Source organism: Alligator sinensis, unplaced genomic scaffold (assembly GCF_000455745.1).
Source record: "Alligator sinensis unplaced genomic scaffold, ASM45574v1 scaffold830_1, whole genome shotgun sequence".
NCBI lineage: Eukaryota > Metazoa > Chordata > Crocodylia > Alligatoridae > Alligator > Alligator sinensis.
In genome coordinates this window covers 1129303-1148322 of record NW_005842309.1, presented here as the reverse complement: position 1 = coordinate 1148322, position 19020 = coordinate 1129303, and the positions used below count along the sequence as shown (strand labels likewise).

The window sequence follows — 19020 nt, the reverse complement described above, 5'->3', positions numbered from 1 at the left end:
TGACTGACATGTGGAAGAAGAATGGAATAATGGTGTGTCCTGTAGGTGGTAGCAAAGGTGGTGTGGGGGAATAATAGCCAGCTGGCTAATTCTCTGTTCTACCTAGAAAAAAAGACCTCATGCCCTTGCTCTTAACAAAATGCCACTGCCATTTCCCTTCTTTCTTTCCACCCTTGAAGCAGTATAAAGCAAAAAATAGTTTAGGTTTGTAAAATATCATGTATTCAAAAATCATAACTTTCTGCTGCTTTTGATGTTGTAAACCCTTTTTTTTGGCTAAAAGGCATGGAAGACAGATCTGAGAAAGATGGAACATAATATATTACATTGTTACTTACCTTGAATCCTTTTCACATGTTCCTCTGCTACCTTGCCTTGGGTACCCATCAAGGCACACAGGCCTCAGCTTTCAGAACTAAGTAGTAATTTGAGACGTCTGAGTCATTGGATTTCCAGTTTGAGACCTTTTAAGGGAAGGTGACATCTGAAGATGTGCGCCCAGTAATTTTTGAAGCTTTAGGTCCCAGGGTGTAACTCTTACTATTTTTTAAAATTTTCTCACTTCTTTTTTTTCATTTCCTTAAGGTTTCTAGCTTTAGGCTTAACCCATAAAACCTCAAAGCCAAATGTTGAGAATAGATTTTATGTATGTGATTATACACGCTTAAGTGATTCACACCTCGTTTGAGGTGTTGAAAATTAGGTGCCAAAATGGCATTTGTTTTTGAGGATGTCAGAGATGTGTGCTGAGAACTCATTCTAAAATGCATAGGATTCTGTAGGGAGCATTTTTATTTTCTATAATTTAAGAACAACCACTTCTTTGTATTCAGTCTTTGTTCCTACACACAAGCTGTTAATTTGCTGGAATACAAAAAGGAGATCTTACCAAAATGTGTTTGTTGTATGTAGTCTTGCTTTTTGCATGCATTGTTGCACTGTTTCATGATGTAGAAGAACAAATTGAAATCATACCATGTATTCAGGTACCACATACATTTTATTTCATGGTTCCTGGTAGATTCTTGTTTTGCTGCTTCTGCTGAGAGATACAATTGAATCTATCAAGATAATCCATGGGTACTGTGTATAATGCTAAGAAACAAATATTTAATTTCTCTATTAATAGTAATAACTGATAAGTATTGTAATATCTGTATCTCTCTCTACTTCCCATTTAGGTTTGCAACACATATCCTCCAGAAATAGTGGTGCCTAAAGCTGCTAGTAAGGCAACTGTGCTTGGAAGTTCAAAGTTCAGAAGCAGAGGGCGGATCCCAGTGCTTTCCTACTTCTACAAACAAAATAATGTTAGTTATGTTCATTTTACTCTTTTATTTTTTGTTCTTGTTGCCCTATCAGCTTTCAAGTGGAGGAGGATTGTGCTCTATTTGGAGCAAGAGGTTGAGAGCTGCAACTCTTAGATTCTGTTCCAGTTTTCCTATTGATTTGTTCAAGGTCTTCGAGCAAGTTAGTTGAAGCAAATTGGCAGGTTATCCCAGAAGTGAGCTTGATGCAGGGTTTGCCCACCCATGGTATGTAGGTAGTAATAGTATATTTTCTAGGAAGTGCAGACTTAATTGCTTCTCATATGCCACAAGGTCCTTGTATGAAAAAAGCTATTCAAGTGTAATTAGTTTTAAACATTTAGAGGAGTTTCTGACTCCTCTAAGGCAAAGTTTTAAAAGTATTCAAAGTTTTCTGACCCTGTCTTTCCTCTGCTCCTCTTTCCCCAGCTTTCCAAAATTAAAGAATGCTTGATATGACCCTGTCCCTTAAACCTACATAAAAGCATGTGTGCTTCCTATCTTTTGAGTCTTCATATTACTAAATTAGTTACTTTGGGCAATCTTTAGCAAGTTGCATCTCAACTCGTATAAATCTACCAAAGTCTGAACAGAAAGAAATAGCTTAGAACAACTACCTGATTTTATATTAACTGAGAATAAGTGAATTTTAATCTCACTGAATAATAGTGTAAGTTATTAACTTTGCTTTCTCAGCAGTGTTTTTGGGCACAGAGGTTAGCAAATGCTTTTACAGTTAAATTGCTGACTCTTGGTCACTTCCTGAGGAAGTGTCCTTTGACCAAGAGATTGTATGGAGTTGTGTTGTTGGAAACAGCTGCAATTATATAATCACGTACAGTGTTCCCTCAAGTCTGGAACAGTGCTACCATGTTAAAGTCATAAAGAAGAACAGACAAAGCCACAGAAGGAAGTTGAGTAGAGGGGCAACAAGCAAATTGGTTAGGAGTCAGTTAGGAGAGGAGTGGACTTTAAGAAGGTGGTAAAGGAGGATGGGGAAGGGTGGATGGCTGTTTCCTTAGTACAATGTCCACTTCAGATTCCCAAAGCTCTTGTGAGGAGTAGATGAAAACACTGTTAGAATTATTCTTTCAGTCTCTCCATTTAATGGAAACTTTTCAATGAAACAGCAGAATCCTGGCAATATCCACACATATTGTTCCTTGACGCTATAAACATTGCTAGCTGTCTGTATTATTAACTGTGTAAATTATCTGTTTCAGGCTGCCATATGCCGCTGTAGTCAGCCTCTTTCTGGGTTCAGTGCCCGCTGTTTGGAGGATGAACAGATGCTGCAGGCGATTAGACAGGCCAACCCAGGGAGTCCGTTCATGTATGTTGTAGACACAAGGCCAAAGGTATCACTTGATATAGGATTTGTGGATGTTATTAAAGTTCATATTTGTGTTATGGCAACACAGTTTCCATTGGATGCTGGTTTTCATATCTAACCTCATGAAGCATGAAAAAGCCTTTGTAAAAGTATGCTAAAAGTATCAAGGTCAGTTCTTCCTTGCCCATGAAGCTGAATGGTGGATTTGGTATCCAGCTGCTGTTTTTGTCCTTAATGTGTCATCTGCCTTCCATTAATAAAACTGCATTCATGTTAGGAGCACATCTATTTCTGGAGTATTATGGATTATTTGAGATTATAGTTAAGTACTGTCCAAGGTTAACAACAGTTTCATGGCTGAGTAGGATAGTGTATTGTTCCAGTCTGGAAGTTACACTCTGAATTTATCATTGAGATGGAAATGAGAATCTAAACTACTGCTTGTACAAGACTGAAGTGCCCATATCCATATCAGCACTAACACCACTTCCTGTCTATCTCCCTCCTCCCCCCAACACCAAATTCCCAGACCCATGGGGAGATTGGCCAGATCAGGCTGGCATGCGGGGTTTGTCCTTGGCTGATGTGCCGAATCTGACCCAGCACGTTGCCCTGGACCCATCATGTGGAGTCTGACTCCAGTGCTGCATGCCAGGGTAGACCAGGTGAGCCAAGTCTGAGACCACATGCTGGCTCTGGGGTTGTGTTCTGAGTTGGACTTGGTGCACAGCTCCAGAGCCAGTACAGGGCCCCAGACTCAGTGTGCTGGATCGGGCACTGCTTGTGTGGCCTGAATGCCAGATTAGCCCCCACTGCCCGTTTCCCCAACCGCAAATGCCTGAGACCTCAGTTACTTGCTTGCACTCCAAGGTAGCATTCCCTGCCCTCCCCTCTTCCCCCTGCCCTTCATCACCACCACTATCCCTTCAGTCCTTCCAAAAAACCCCCCCACAGTGTGTATTATATTTAGGGGGACACGTTATACATGAGAAAAATATGGTATTTTGATGAGTGCCCCAGGGCACATGCTTTGGTTGGTGTTTCTGAGAGCTAATCCTATTGCACCATTTATCCCATAACTATCATTCACCTGGCATTTTAGTGCCCCTCGCTTGCACTTTCAGAGGTGTTCCACTGGCGTTTGTCTTGAACTGCTGTTAGTGATATGCCATGGCACAACAAAGGAGGGAATTATTAGCCACATTTCCTCTTCCAGCCAGTCAGTGTCTAACCTGGCAAAGTAGAATTCATAGATTCATAGATGCTAAGGTCGAAAGGGACCTCAACAGATCATCGAGCTCCGACCCCCTGCCTAGGCAGCAAAGAGTGCTGGGGTTAGGTGACCCCAGCCAGATGCCTATCCAGCCTTCTCTTAAAGACCCCCAAGGTAGGAGAGAGCACCACCTCTCTTGGAAGCCCATTCCAAATTTTGGCCACCCTTACTGTGAAGAAGTTTTTCCTGATATCCAGCCTAAATCTGCTCTCTGTCAGTTTGTGACCATTGTTTCTTGTTACCCCAGGAGGCACCCTGGTGAACAGAGCATCTCCAATCCCTTACTGCATCCCCCTAATGAATTTGTAGCCAGCCACAAGATCATCTCTCAGCCTTTGATTCAGTTATCTAGATTTATTTTCACTTTGCGCTGCTAGGGATATGTAGCCATGTATATCTCCCCTCCCTCTCTCCCCCATCTGCCTGTTCTGTTTACTGGAGTTAAACTACTGTGTTTCCAAAAATCCATAATTTTGAGACTGGAAGATAAAAGTGAGCTACTCATTTGAGCATTAAAGATCTTTCAGTAGTTTTGGTAATAGCTCTGACTAATTGCTGTTTGCACACTCAGCATTTTTGGTTCAAAACGGCTTCCTACATTTCAGTTGGGTACTATGTTCTTGCTGCTCTAAGTTTATCATTGCTGGGCGCTATTAAAAATCTGCAGTGTTCTGCCCCCAAGGTGGCTATAGTTCAGTGACAAATTCAATGATCTCTTGGTAGGACTGTTTGTAAAATGTTTTGGAAACCTGTACTATTTCTATAGCACATGTATATTTATGGTGTTTCTGTACAGATGCTCCTACTAGATGAAGGAGCTAGGTCCATCTGTAACTAGCACTTTTAGCTGATTCATTTCTCCCCAACCCCTTCCATACAGTTTTTCAATTAAAAAGAAAATGAGTCAAACCTCTCTGTCTGATAACAGACCTGTCAATAGTAAGACCAGCATAAAAAGCTTGTCTAAAGAAGCCTGAAATTGGCATCCAGGTTTTTCATAGGCTTTTGCTTTGGGTTAACTCGCAGCTCGTGCCTGTGTAATTGTAGTATAACTATTGGAAACAATTTATAAAGCAAAAAATACTTCTGTGAATGGCTTTGCTTGATATTTGCTCTGGGAAATGAAAAGCGTTTCCAAGCCAGGTTTATTTATGCATTTTTTTCCATATAATTTCTGCAGTTAAATGCCATGGCCAACCGAGCTGCAGGAAAGGGATATGAAAGTGAAGATCACTATGACAAGATTCGTTTTAAGTTCATTGGCATAGAAAACATCCATGTGATGAGGAATAGTCTGCAGAAACTCCTGGAAGGTAAGTTTTTCACTTTTGGCTGCTCTGTGTAGTGCTGGTAACTGCTGCTTGATATAACAGCCTTACCCATTCTGGAATAAGTACAGTATATACAATGTGTGTACACTTTTGGGGCATGGAAAAGGAAACAGATTAGCAGAGGAATTCTTGCCTTTGTGCTCAATTTACTGAAGTGGATAAAAGTGGTCTCTTGTAAAACTAGCTGATACTAAAGTATTTTAAAAATGTCTGGCAGGAAAGAAATTCTTAATTTTATCCTAAAATTAGAATGAATATTAGTATTTAAAGATCCTACAACATATTAATCTCTTAACTGTTTATACAAATTAAAGCAAATTGAAAAAGGAATGCAGCATTTTGCCACTAGTACAGTTTATCAGTTAATTGGTGAAGTATTGAGATGTGACTAAAGTATAAGGGGTGTGTGGTTTTTTTGTTTTTAGTTTGTGTTGTGGTTTGTGTGATATGAGACATTTACAGAGTTCTGTAGGAAGGCTGACACCTACATAGAAAGAAATGACAAATGAAAATGTGTGTGTTTGTGTGTGTGCATTCACATGCAAGTACAAATCCAGACTGCTGTGTGGGGTTTTGAGCAATCAAAATTTAGGTAAGACTTTCAGGGGCCAGTGGGAACTGAGGACCTGATTCCTCTCTCATTCCTATGGTTGTAAATAGGAGTAAGTCTTTGGAAGCTGATAGCTGTGCCTTGTTACAAAAGTGATGCTAGAAATGGTAATGAAAGAAGAGCATGAATATTATCATAGTACTCTGGCTGACTTATTGACAATACTCTTAGTATTATGCTGCTGGCAGGGGGTGCTTAGAAGTACTGTAAGCTGATGCTGTTAGTCCTGTTGCTCAGCCTTATAAGGCAAAGCATAGGTGCTAAGTATGTGGGGCCCAAGGGCCTTGGCCCACCTTGGGAAAAGGACTGTCAGGGGCCCACACCTGAGGAAAATTACATAATATTTCTATATTATTTTATATTGTACGAGTTGGATTCAGTTATGTTGAGCATGCTGGATGCAAGGTGATGTGCTTAGGAGTGATGACTGAGGCCCTGAGCTATTACCAGGGATCTGGGTTTTCCGTTTGCTGCAGAAAAAATGTGGCTTTTCTCCTTTAAAGGAAAAAAACGTGGGAAATGGTGGCCAGAGTTCTGGCCTGCAAGAGGCTGCTTGGGACTGGAGGGAACAGGGAGGGTGACTGGCGCCAGGGGATGCCATGCAGATGTGTGCTTGCACATGCATGTGGTAGCCAAGCAGTAGTGCAGAGCGGCTCTTGCAGGTAAATCTATGGGAGTGTGAGTGGGTGGGGGCATGGGTGATGCAGTGGAAGGGTGGGAGGAGCTTGTGCCCCCCAAGATTTCTGTGCCAACAGCAGGGCACTGGGCTGCAGTGGGACCAGACCGTTTCTGGAGCAGGAGCCGCCTCGGTGGCTCAGTGGGTGGGACCCAGCATGGGAGGTAGAGCCATGCTGCCATGACCACCAAGGTGTCAGCGCGTGGAGTTGTCCCTGCTGCTGGCGAGCAGCACAGCGCTCTTTGTGCCCCCAGCTGCATCCTTACACACTACTGTGGGCACAGAAATCTTGGTGGGCACGTGTTCCCCATGCCCTCCACTGTGTAACCTGTGCCCCCTCCTGTCCCCTCACACATCTCCTGTGCCCATACACCCATCTCGTGCCCCACACTGGTGGGCAGGGGACATATATCAATCATCTTAGGCCCCTCCCAACAAAAATAAGTAAGTGCTTATGAGGCAAAGGATAAGTACTTATATATTATTCTCATTTTGTTTTGCAGTCACTAATGTAATGGTCTAAATATGAAGTGATCAGATCACTGATGTTACAGATCAGCTGGCTTGGTAGCATCCACAATTTAGAAGTGACCTTGGGGTACAATCCAGCAATTCATGGGATGCAGAAGTTGACATGAGCAGAAGTACTGCTCCTAAAGCACCCTTTGCTGGGTGATTTATTTTGGGATGAAGAGGCAGAATAAATGCTGCTCCTTTGCTACAAGGCCTTGACAGTAATAAAACGTCTGTCATAGTTGCTGAGGGAGAATTGCACTATAATGCTTTTCAACATAACATCTGAGCCCTTCTCAAGGTTAAGACATTATTTTCCTCTAGAAATTAGAGCTCTCCATCTTTCTCATAAGCCAGTTTCCTACAGTGATTACATGGTGGAAGTGATTGGATGTGAGCAGTGGCAGTGAAGGGCTGGAGAAAAACATAACACCTTAATCACCTGCCTTGGACTGAAGCATGCACTTTTTGAAATAAGATTTTGATTATAACAGTGGACAGCCAAAGGAGGCCAGGGTTACTCCTTATTAGATCCTGGACCCTCTGCAGTCTAAAAAAATGGTTTGTACACACAATCCCTCAGGTGCAGAAAAAATTGGTGACTATATTTCAGTATTCAGAAGAGTCACTTTAAGAAACAAAGCAAACTTCATCCTGTTATGTGGGAGAGAGTAGGAAGAGGAGAGAGATCTTGTGTGCTAGGGATTTAGTTTGTTGGCATCTCAGCTAATTCTTCTATTTCTATGTTGTCAGTGTGCGAAACAAAATCTCCCTCCATGAGTGATTTCCTTACTGGCTTAGAGAACTCAGGCTGGTTGCGGCACATTAAAGCTGTAATGGATGCTGGTGTCTTCCTTGCCAAGGTAAAACTCCCACTCCATGTGAAACTTTTAAGAACATATACACTACTATTAGTGACAGCTGTGAAAAAAATCTTGCTAAATATGTGGGTAAGGCATTAATGTTTATACAGTAATGCCAGACTGGACTCAACTATAGAAAAAGAACCTGCAGTGGCAGGGCTTAAAGTGGGTGACCTAACTGACTCTAATGCCTATCTTCCATGCTTATGCTTTCTTACGTGAACTGAAATGAACCTATCCTTGTATTCTGACAGAAAAAAATGTACCTCCTATTATTTGATTTTATTTATTTCCATTTGAATAGTTAAAGAGCACGTTTGTATAAACATCTGACAGTATTGCATACTAGGTCTGTGTGAATAGGGAAGTATTCAATTTGGATTCAGATTCAGCCAGTTTGGAGGACAGTGATTTGATTCAGATCGCTGTCCTGAATCTATTCGGCCAAATCGGAGCCGAATCTTCTGAAGCCGATTCAAAGAGATTTGGTGATTCGGATCTGCCAAGAAGAGGCAGGCACAGCTGGGCAGCTCCTCCTGCTGTGCGTGCCTCTCCCTGGGTGGGGGGAGCTGCAGGAGAAGCCCCCATGGCTGCCCTGTCTAGCCCCAGCCTAGTCCCGGCACTTAAAAATAAATAAATAAATAAATAAATAAACCTGGCACTCACCAGCTGCAGGAGTGGCAGTTGGGGCCTCTGGGTGCTCGTGGCAGAGCCACCTGTGTAGTGGGGGGCATTGGGGATCCCCCGCCCCTGCTTGGCATCTGCGCTGCAGCTGCCCAATGATGTGGGTACAGCATGGCTCCACAGGATGCCATGCGCTGCCTGGAAGCTGGGGCTGAGTGATACCGGGCTCTGGGTGACTGCTGGAGCTGCCCCAGGTCTCGGATAGCGCACGGCACCCTGGCAAATTGTGCTGCACCCGCACGATGCTACAGTTGCCGTGCAGGTGCCAGGTGGGGAAAAGTGATCCCTGCTGCCCCCCAGTATCCTGTACTGCGCAGGGTGGGGCTCTGCCATGAGACATAAGAGGCCCCAATCACTGCTCCTCCAGCCGGTGACTGCAGAGCTTCAAAAAAAGAAGAAAAAGCCCTGCGCTTACTGGCTCTGGCAGCGGTGATCAGGGGGCCTCTGAGGGCTCATAGCAGGGCCCCCCCCCCCTGCAGTGTATTGGGTGGGAAAATTGGCATGCAGTGTGGATCACCTTCCCACCTTGCACCTGCACAGCAGCTGCCCCATGGCGCAGGTGCAGCAAGGCACAGCAGGACGCTGTGCGCTTTGGGAGAGCTCGGACCACTGGGGCTGAGTGCTGCCAGGCCCTGGCTGACATGTGGAGTGCCCCAGCTCTCAGACAGTGTGTGGCACCCTGCCAAGCTGCGCTGTGCCCATGCCATGGGGCAGCTGCTACATGGGTGCCAAGTGGGGGCAGAGCTCTACCACGAGCCCTCAGAGGCCCCCAATCGCTGCTTCCAGAGCCGGTGAGTGCAGGGCTTTGTTTCTTTTTCTTTTAAAGTGCCGGGAGGCTGGGCAGGGGATGGGGCTGGGCAGGGCAGCCATGGGGGTTTCTCCTGCAGCTCCCCTGGTTGTCTGCCTTTGCCCCAGCAGGGGGAGCCATAGGGGCGCTGCCCTGCTGCCACATGCCCAGCTGGTGTGGGGGGGCCTGATGCAGGTGCAGCTTGCTCCAGGTGGCAGCATAGCATAGTACCTGCTCCCAGCGCTACCATGCCTGCATCAGGGCTGGGAGCAGGGGTTTTGCCCTGCTGCTGCTTGCTAGCCGGCGCAGAAGGTGCAGGATCCGCACCCCCTGCCCCAGCTGGGTAGCTTGTCCCAGCCCTAGCCCCAATCCCTCCCACCCCCAACAGATTTACCAGCCGGAGGTATGTGTCTGCTGCCTGTTTAGTCTATTGCCGAATCTCTGAATCGGCTGAAACTTTTCTGAATCTTTTTCCAAATGATTCGGAGCTTTTACTTGGTCTCCCAATATGATTTGGATTCGGAGATTCATTCCCCAAATCAGGTCAAATCTCCTCTGAATTGAATCAGCTACCAAAGCTTCACACAGCCCTATTGCATACAACACCCAACTTTTCCTAACCTCTTCATTGGTTATCAAAGACTCTGGTACTTGAAGTGAGGGGTTATTGCTAGAAGTTTGTTTTCTCTTGTCACAGGATACAGCCAGACTGTTTAATTTTGAACCTTTAACCAAGCTTTTGTCTTCCCAAGAACTGTTATGAAGAATCTGATCTAGCAGAATGAGAGATCTTGCCACACTGCCCAAATTTTTAGTAACAAATGGATATGCAGAAAGTGACTGGCAGAAGTCAGTTGCCTTGCATAAATATTTAATAGATTTCATAGACATTCGGGCTGGAAGGGACCCTGGAGGATCAAGTCCAGCCCCCTGCCCAGGGGCAGGAAGTCAGCAGGGATCATAGGATCCCAGCAAGATAAGCATCCAAATGTGTCTTGAAGGCGTTCAAAGTGGGTGCTTGAACCACCTCTGGCAGCAATCTATTCCAAACCTTGGGGGCTTGGACAGTAAAGAAGTTCTTCCTTATGTTGCGCCTGAAATGGTCACAAAGGAGTTTGTGACCATTTGATCTTGTCATCCCTTGGGGCGCTCTGGTGAACAGACGTTCCCCCAGATCCTGGTGAACATCCCTAATAAATTTATAGGTGGCCACCAGGTCACCCTTGAGCCTGCTGTTTTCCAGGCTGAAGAGTTCCATGGCTCTCAGCCTCTTGTCATAAGGTCTGTTATCCTGACCTCTGATCATGCACATGGCTCTCCTCTGCACTCTCTCAAGCTTCTCCACATCCTTTTTGAATTGTGGAGCCCAAAACTGGATGCAGTAGTCCAGCTGCGGCCTCACCAAGGCCGAGTACAGCGGGAGAATGACGTTCCGGGATTCGCTTGAGAAGCATCTATGGATGCAAGCCAGCGTTTTGCTTGCTTTACTAGCAGCAGTATCACACTGAAGGCTCATGTTCTTCTTGTGGTCAGTCACGACCCCCATAGTCTCCTCTTGCTGTTTAGTTATGTTGTCAATGTATTTTTAGAGATTACCTTTGTTCCTCTTAAAGAGAGAACCAGGTGGGTGGAAGCTGGGATGATCTTACTCTCTCTCCTTTTCCATTATTTTTTTTCTTTAAATTTCCAGTCCTATTTGTTCAGCCATTATTTGCCTTTTTTTGTAAGATTAATCCCTTCCCCACACAGTGCCTTCAAAAAGCAAGGCAACAGCTAATATAAATATATGGTGATGCATATGTGAAATCTCTAATCAGGATGTTTCTGCTAGAGGTGCAGCTCGGCACCGATAAAAGGAAAATTAACATTATTGGCAACTGACTTTTTTTGGCTGGTGTAGCCAATAATGTCACCAATAAATGACATGTGCGTGCACGCAGCCAAAGCTTGCACATGGCCAGAAATGCAGCCGGGCAGCTTGAAGAGCAGCATCCTGCCAGTAAGTCTGTGGGGAAGAAGGGGCCTGGTGGTGAAGGGGTGGGGGGTGGGGCACAGATTGAGGCCTCCATGTGGATGGAGCAAGTGGGGCAGGTGTTGCCCAGCCAGGGCGGTGAATGTGACCCTGGCGCCAGGAGCAGGACAGAGCCATAGACAACTCATCCAGGGGACATGGGGGGGTGAGACACCGCGGGGGGGGGGGGGGGGGGGGGGGGGGGGGGGGAGCCGGCTCCCTGCTGCTACGTGCACCCCCAGGGGGAGGTATGGAGGGCATGTGCCCCTGCTGGATTTGTGTGCAGGGTGTGGGCAGGCTGACTACTATGGGCTCAGCGGCAGGGGTGGCCCCAGCCTCTTCCTAGTCAGGGGACTAGACCAGGACTGGGAGCGGGATGGGCTCAGCTGTGCAGGGCAGATAGCAATGGTGCTGGAAGTGGGGGGTTATAGGGAATTTTGGGGTGGCTCCAGCCCCCTAAGCCCTCCCGCTAGCACTTCCCCTCTTGGGGCATCTCTGCTCTGCTGCCTTATCCTCAGGAGCCCCACACTGCAGGGTGGGCAGGGGGCATGCAGTCAGCTGGGGGGGCTCCTGAGGGAAAGGCAGCAGGGGTGGTGCTGTGGGGGGGATGTTGGAAGGCTATAGGCACCCCAAAATTCCTTGTAGGCACCCCTCCCAATGCTGCTTCCACTGCCACTAGCTCTGAGCCCAGCTGCAGCCTAGCTCCCCCCACCCTAGGAAGAGGCTGGTGCTGCCCCTGGCCCTAAGCATGCAGTAGATAGCCTGCCTTCACCTCGTGCACAAATCTCAGGGGGGCAGATGTCCTGCATATATTCCCCATGGGTACGTGCAGCGGTGGGGACCTGTCTCCTCCCTCTCCACCCTGTCCCACGCCCTGGACGAGCTGCCCACAGCTCTGTCCTGCTCCTGGCCCTGGGGTCTCATTCACCACCCCAGCTAGGCAGCACTTGCCCCTGCCCCACACTCTCCCTCACCGATCTGATCCCCTCATGCCCCTTCTCCCCCACAGACTTACTGGCAGGACGCTGCTTTCCAAGCTGCCTGGCTGCATTCTTGTAAATTGGCTATTGGATCGGTATCAGCCAATATGGCTGGTTAATAATTGGCTATTTGTATCAGCCAAGAAAATCTTTATTGGTGCACCCCTAGTTTCTACCCATGCAGAGGATTTGCATGAATAAAACCTATGCTCATCCACTACTCCCAGTTTATTACCCCAGCGTTGTATATTTTGCTCTGAAAATCCTTTTAAGTGAGGAACATATCTTATTTGTTCTCTAATGAGCCTGCTATGTCTTTTGCAAAAATACACTATTTACTTGAATGTAAGACCAGGGTTTTCCCCCTCAAACAGCATGGGGGAAAAGCCCCGTGGTCTTATATTTGCATGCAAAGTGGAGAGGGGAGCAGGTGGCTGCTGCTGGTCTGACTGGCCCTGAGCCCCTCTTTCCACCAATTCCCCTCTGCAGCTGCTCCACCCCCTGCCCCTGCTGTCAGGGGCAGCTCAGCTCTGGCTGGGGTCTCTCCCCAGCACAGAACACATGGAAATGCCTTTCCCTGCCTAGCCAATCAGTAGCGCTGAGACTGCTGCATTGTCTGCCTGGCCAGTCAGCTGTGATGACACTGATGTGAAGGGGCAGAGACTGGGGGGAGTTTGGTGCAGGGGGCAGAGGCTGTGGGGGGTGCAGGTGGCAGGGGGAAGAAGTGGGCAGGGCAGAAGGCAAGGGGACCACCTGAACCTCCTCCCCCTCCCCCAGTCCCCAAGCCAGCAACTGCTTTCCTTGCTGTAGCAGTGCGGAAGGGGGAAAGGAAGATTGAAGACAGCCCTCCAATACTCAGATTCTTTACCTACAAAATTCTGAGAAACTTATAAATTTTCCAAATGTAGAATCTAATTATGGGGGTTGTCCTATATTTGAGTAAATACAGTGTTATAAATCTAGGAATAGAGGAAGGGATATTAACACCCATCCAGCCTTGTGCCACAGCTTCTGTCCGTTATTGCTTGTTCAGGCCTGGTTGTCTGAAACTTAATGAACACTTTATTGCTATCTATACACTACATAGTTAACATGCTCCCTCTAGTTCTGTCCTGTTCTATTCAATATAAGTTCTTAGAATTGTCTAACGTAGCTCCTTCCAGTATATTATTAAGTGATGTGACTACTATATTGCATGGTGGGGTAAGGAATTGTATAAGTAAGATTCTGTTTTAACTGCATCTTCAGATTGTTCCAAATCCTGTGAGCATTTTTAAAGTGATTAGATCAGCAATTCCTTTAGCTTTTGTGAGTTTGTTCCACAGTCTCAGGCTGGCCTCCAAGAAAGCTACCTCCTGCACAGACAGACTTTACCCTTGCAGTATAAACGTCCATTGCACCTGAAGTAATCGAGTTGGCTGTGGTATTCATTCTTAAGCTGTAAGTGATCATTGAGGTACTCTGGGCTCAGAAATACCACCTTCAAGAAGAGGACTGAGACTTGGAAGTCTGTTCAGTGATGCCAGGATAGAGAGCAGACAATAGATCTTAGGCACTTGACAGCCCAAGTTGCTGAAGAGGCATGCTACAGTGTTCTGTACTAGTTACAATTTCCAAAGAGCTGATGGCTTCATGCCCAGGTATGTTGTATTGCTGCAATTCAGACATCAAGTGACCTTCTTACCCTTGGATTTTAGGCAACTTTTATAAATGAATAGTAGACAGAGATGTAAGGACTGTCTTTAGCTTCAATAACTAGAATAACAAGTTGCCAAGTTGTCTTCTGTTTTATTCTCTTTGCAGGCTGTGAAAGATGAGAGAGCCAGTGTCCTAGTGCACTGCTCTGATGGATGGGATCGCACAGCTCAGGTCTGCTCACTGGCTAGCCTCTTTTTGGACCCATTTTATAGGACATGTAAAGGATTTATGGTAAGAACAGTAATGTTCCACATTTTAAAAATAAAATCAACTCTGACTAACTCATTCTTGTAGTTGTTTGGAATGTAAATAAACCCTAATTAAACACTTTAGATTGCTTCTAGCAACTAACTTTAACAGATTCAATGACCTTTAGACATGGAGTTGTTTTCCTGTAAAGTTATAATCACTCTGAATAGCATTGGCACAACAGCTAGTACATGATTTGTAATTCCCAAGTCTCTGTATTCATGTATATCCTCTAATGAGCCATCTCAGCAAGCTGCTCGCAGGTATAGGATGTGAACATGACAAAGGCTTACCAAGAGGATAGGGAGGGAGCTTGTTTTTAAAACCTACTGTGTAGCAAATTATCTTGTCTGTAGAAGTTCATATTGGGTGACATGTATTTCTGTGCGGTGGGCCAGCATAAGTTTTGTGCATCACTGAAGCCCCATTTTAAAACACTCTGCACCTGGGTGAATTGTCCATTTTCTTTTAAAGAAATGAGTTGCTTTTTTGTACTAAGTGTTCACTGTCAAAATATAGCTTTGCATAGTTGGCTACATGTTGCTGCCTCCTAATAGGAGCCCCGTAGGGAAGCCACGGCTTTTGACCCTTTAAGGGAAATTTAAACTCAAAACGCAGCTACCACTTGCACAGTGTTTGCTGCTGTTGGTCTGCTGGTTTTATACAGAGCTGGATTCTGCTATGATATTCTTTTTAACATTCTGTTGCAACCTGAGAATCAACAATGGCTTGCTTGGTGTATGGGGCATGACAAGTGTTGCAGTGACAAACAATGAGATGTGATCATACTGGAAGCAAATATACTGAGATATTTTGTATTCTTTTGTTAAGAATACAAAATACTTTGCAAATCTTAAGACAGTGCCAAGAATTAGATGAGTTTAACAAAAACCCTAAACCCCACAAAATATTAAAGTGAGCAATATAGCTTGCTTAACTGCCAAATAATACATGTTCTTTCTCTTGTTCTTTAAATCCCCAGATGATTGGTGACCTCTGGGCTCACTATACCGTATGTTCAGAGGTGTAGCAAGCTCCTTCAGTGCCCAAGGCAGGTGTAGGGGGTGGGGTAGAGATTATGCAGACCGCTGTAGAAGAGGACAGAGTCTTACCTGTCCGTGATCTCTGCTCTTATATGGCATCTGTTACTGCTGTAGCAGTGTGGTCTTCGGCTGCTGGCAGTGGGGGGCCAGACTCTGCACAGCAGCTGAAGGAGTTCCATGGTGCCCTGTTTACTCACCTTCCCCAGCCGGGCATGCCACTGGGTCCAGGACTGTGCCTGCTGTGGCAAAGGTTCCCCAGGAAGTGGAATGGGTGTCATTCCACTTGCCTCCAGATTCACTCCTGGGTGAGGGGCTGCACCTACCTGGCTCATAATGGCTAGGCAGAGCAGAGCTATTCTCATGGTAGCAAAGATGCCTGGTGGGTTTGGGAGGCATTTGATAACCTGTCGAAGATGCCATCCCCCCCTGACCTGCCTCCACCCTGGGGCTGCTGCCCCATTTGCAGCCCTGCAGATACACTACTGAATATATTCTAAAAAAGATGCCTTTTAGAGCTATGATAATTGATCAAGATTAAAGCATAGATTTGTTTATTCAGCGTCTCATTACATAGCTACTTGTGAAGGAAAATACTGCTCCCAGACATGTTCCCAGGTTTAATGCAGCTTTAATCAATCCAGATATTTTTATTTTAAGTAAACATAGACAGAACCCATCCAGCATTTTTAATGCTAATGAAAAATATGTGCAACCTATACCATGTAATACAAAAGAAAATGTAAAGAGTGTTCAGTTATTTTCTTTTTTTAATTCTCAGTTGTGATCTACTACTCTGTCTTTTCTAATGGAAGCAGTTGTGTTGCAGAATAAATAGATGCTTTCAGCATGTATCTCAAGAGAAAAATGTTGAGGCTGCTTGGGTCTGGAATGGGTTTGTTTGGATATTATGGGTCTGTAATATGCTTATCACAATTAATAGAGCAAAAGCACTCTCAGTATGACAGAACAAAGGATCTTAAAGAAATGCTAATCCAATTTGGAATAAATTTGTATCCCCATGGAAGTCTAATACTGTTGGTGAATTACTCCCAACCCATAAATCAAATAGCTAATAAATAGGCAGTGCATGACAGATAATACCTACCAATGTAAGCTATAAGAACTGTTAATATAATGCGTTTCATTTTTTCCAAGCAATTTAATTATTTTCTTTTGCTTTCTTTTTCTGAACGGAAGGTTCTAATAGAAAAGGATTGGATTACAGTGGGCCATAAGTTCTCACACAGGTAAAAGCAGATGACATTTTGGTTACTAATAAGGAGAAGGTTTGAAGGCAGGTTGTAGCTTTCATGTGTTTAGAGTGATATTAAGTATGAAATATTAAGGTTTTAAGCAGATGTTTTGCCTGTTGTATGCATAACTGTTTGCCTTGTATACTGATAGGAGTTAAGAAAAAACCCAAACAAATGTTTTCGAAGTATTTACAATGTGTAAAACATTCATTTCAACCCATAAGATAAGTATTAAACAAACTATGCTCAGCGCAGAAGGATCATCAAGTAGAGAGAATAACATTTTCAGTACATTTATGGAATGCAAGTCAAATTGGTTGTTTCATTAACAAGTGCAGAGCACAAAGGCTTACTGGAACCAAACTAATAATAGGAGGAAATGGTCCAAATTGTTTTATAATAGTAAATGGTGGCGAACTGGGGCTCTGTACTGAGTTGAATTTTATTTCCTAATGATAACTTTAGTGTGCAAATAACTCCTGTTTAATCTTGAAGTCAGTCAGCCTTTTTTCTTAGAAACCACACTTTGGAAATGAAACCCATGTAGTGATCCTCATAATGTTTTCTTCCTTCAGTGATCCAAGGATGAACTTTAGCCCAAACAACCTAATTCTAAAGTCATTATTTCAGCTTCAGAAAGGACCATTTTCACCCTTGTTTTTTGCCTTGAAGGCCAAAAAAGTAAATGTGTTTTTCCCAATGTAAAGAAAAAGCTGTTCAAAACTTTGGTAAGCTCTTATTAAAGACTGACTTTACACCACTGCCTACGGAAATAGTTTTTCTAGTAGTGGTCTGTGCCTGATACTTCTGAGGAAGGTTTATCTCTCCCTTGTAATTTGTCCATCTTGTCTACAGGAGCAAAACCAATCTGCCTTGTAGTGTAGTTGAAATGGCAGGTGTGTTGGCTGGGATTGTGTCCTCTGGATCAGCTTTTTATTTTGTTAAGGAACCTCGTTGCTCTCCTTTTACTTAAGGAAAAAATAGTACTGAACAATTCAGGTGCTCTGAGCAAGTCTGCAAAGTCACAGTTTTGTTTTGTTTGTGTGGATTTTAAAGTAGTGTTACTTTCGCAAACACCAGATTTCCCTCTCCCCCTACCCATGGTTTTTTTAGGTTGTTCCTGCTTCTTCCCCTCCCCTCCCCCCATTACCAAAAATTGCCAGGCAACAGAAGGGTTGACTGACTTTACACCTGAATTTTTTATAGAGTAGCTTTGAAGCTAAATCCATGGACTTACAAGACTCTCTGGCTTAGTAAAAACATCTGTATCAGATATCCATGTTGGTAGATCTGTCCTGCAGTTTCTTAGATTGGTTGCCTGTTGCTCACTTCCAAGCAAGTATTCAACTGCTTGTGAGGGGTGTATATTTGTACAGTCACAAGAAGAAAGAATAGTTTATTTCACAGTAACTGGGATGTAGTGGTCTCCTGGATTTCATGACCTACTTCCCTTCCTTTCTGCTATATATTCTTTTTCCTCTGGAATTTAGTTTTGTCAAGGGATGGTTTGCTCCACCCTTTTATGCCTGGATGTAGGGTGAAGAGGGAATTAAGGCATGTGGGACTTTGATGCTGCCCTAACAGGCCCAGCTGGCCAAAGGTACTGTTCACATAGGATTTGTGCTAAGATTTGATCAATATGAGCAATATGTCTTGAGGAACCACAGTTCCTATAGGGTAAATAACTATTTTTACTATCTTATAGTTTCATAGTTTGTAGGGTCCGAAGGGACCTTGACAGATCATCAAGTCTGACCCCCTGCAGGAAAGAGCACTGGTCAAACGACCCCAGCAAGGTGTTCATCTAGCCTCCTCTTAAAGACCCCCAGGGTAGGAGTCAGCACTACTTCTCTTGGAAGTTGGTTCCAGATCCTAGCCGCCCTGACTGTGAAGTAGCGCCTCCTGATGTCTAGTCTGAATCTACCCTCTGCCAGCTTGTGACCATTATTTCTAGTCACTCCTGGTAGCGCTCGGGGGAACAGGGACTCCCCCAGTGCCTGCTGGTCCCCTCTGACTAGTTTGTAACAGGCCACTAGATCCCCCCTCAGCCTTCTCTTGTGGAGGCTGAACAGGTTCAGGTCCCTTAGCCTCTCCTCATAGGGCCAGCCCTGCTCGCCCCTGATCATGCGGGTGGCCCTCCTCTGGACCCTCTCAATGCTGTCCACATCTCTCCTGAAGTGTGGCATCCAGAACTGGACGCAGTACCCCAACTGCAGCCTGACCAGGGCCTCATAGAGGGGGAGGATCACCTCCTTGGGCCTGCTCGAGATGCATCTGTGGATGCATGACAAGGTGCAGTTGGCCTTCCTGACCGCGTCCCCACACTGTCAGCCCATGTTCATTTTGGCATCAGCAATGATTCCAAGATCCTTTTCTGCCTCTGCACTGACGAGAAGGGAGTTCCCCAGC

At 45.1% G+C, this 19020-nt stretch overlaps 1 protein-coding gene across 1 annotated transcript in view; it reads left to right on the top strand.

The window, feature by feature from the left end:
* The window catches only part of MTMR8 (myotubularin related protein 8), a 34125-nt gene that overhangs the window by 7010 nt on the left and 8095 nt on the right, over nt 1-19020 (top strand). Inside the window, exons 5-10 of the mRNA XM_006028390.3 lie at nt 1182-1310; nt 2531-2665; nt 5094-5226; nt 7797-7906; nt 14172-14297; nt 16556-16605. Coding sequence (XP_006028452.1) covers nt 1182-1310; nt 2531-2665; nt 5094-5226; nt 7797-7906; nt 14172-14297; nt 16556-16605 — 683 coding nt within the window. The remainder of the gene's footprint in view (nt 1-1181; nt 1311-2530; nt 2666-5093; nt 5227-7796; nt 7907-14171; nt 14298-16555; nt 16606-19020) is intronic.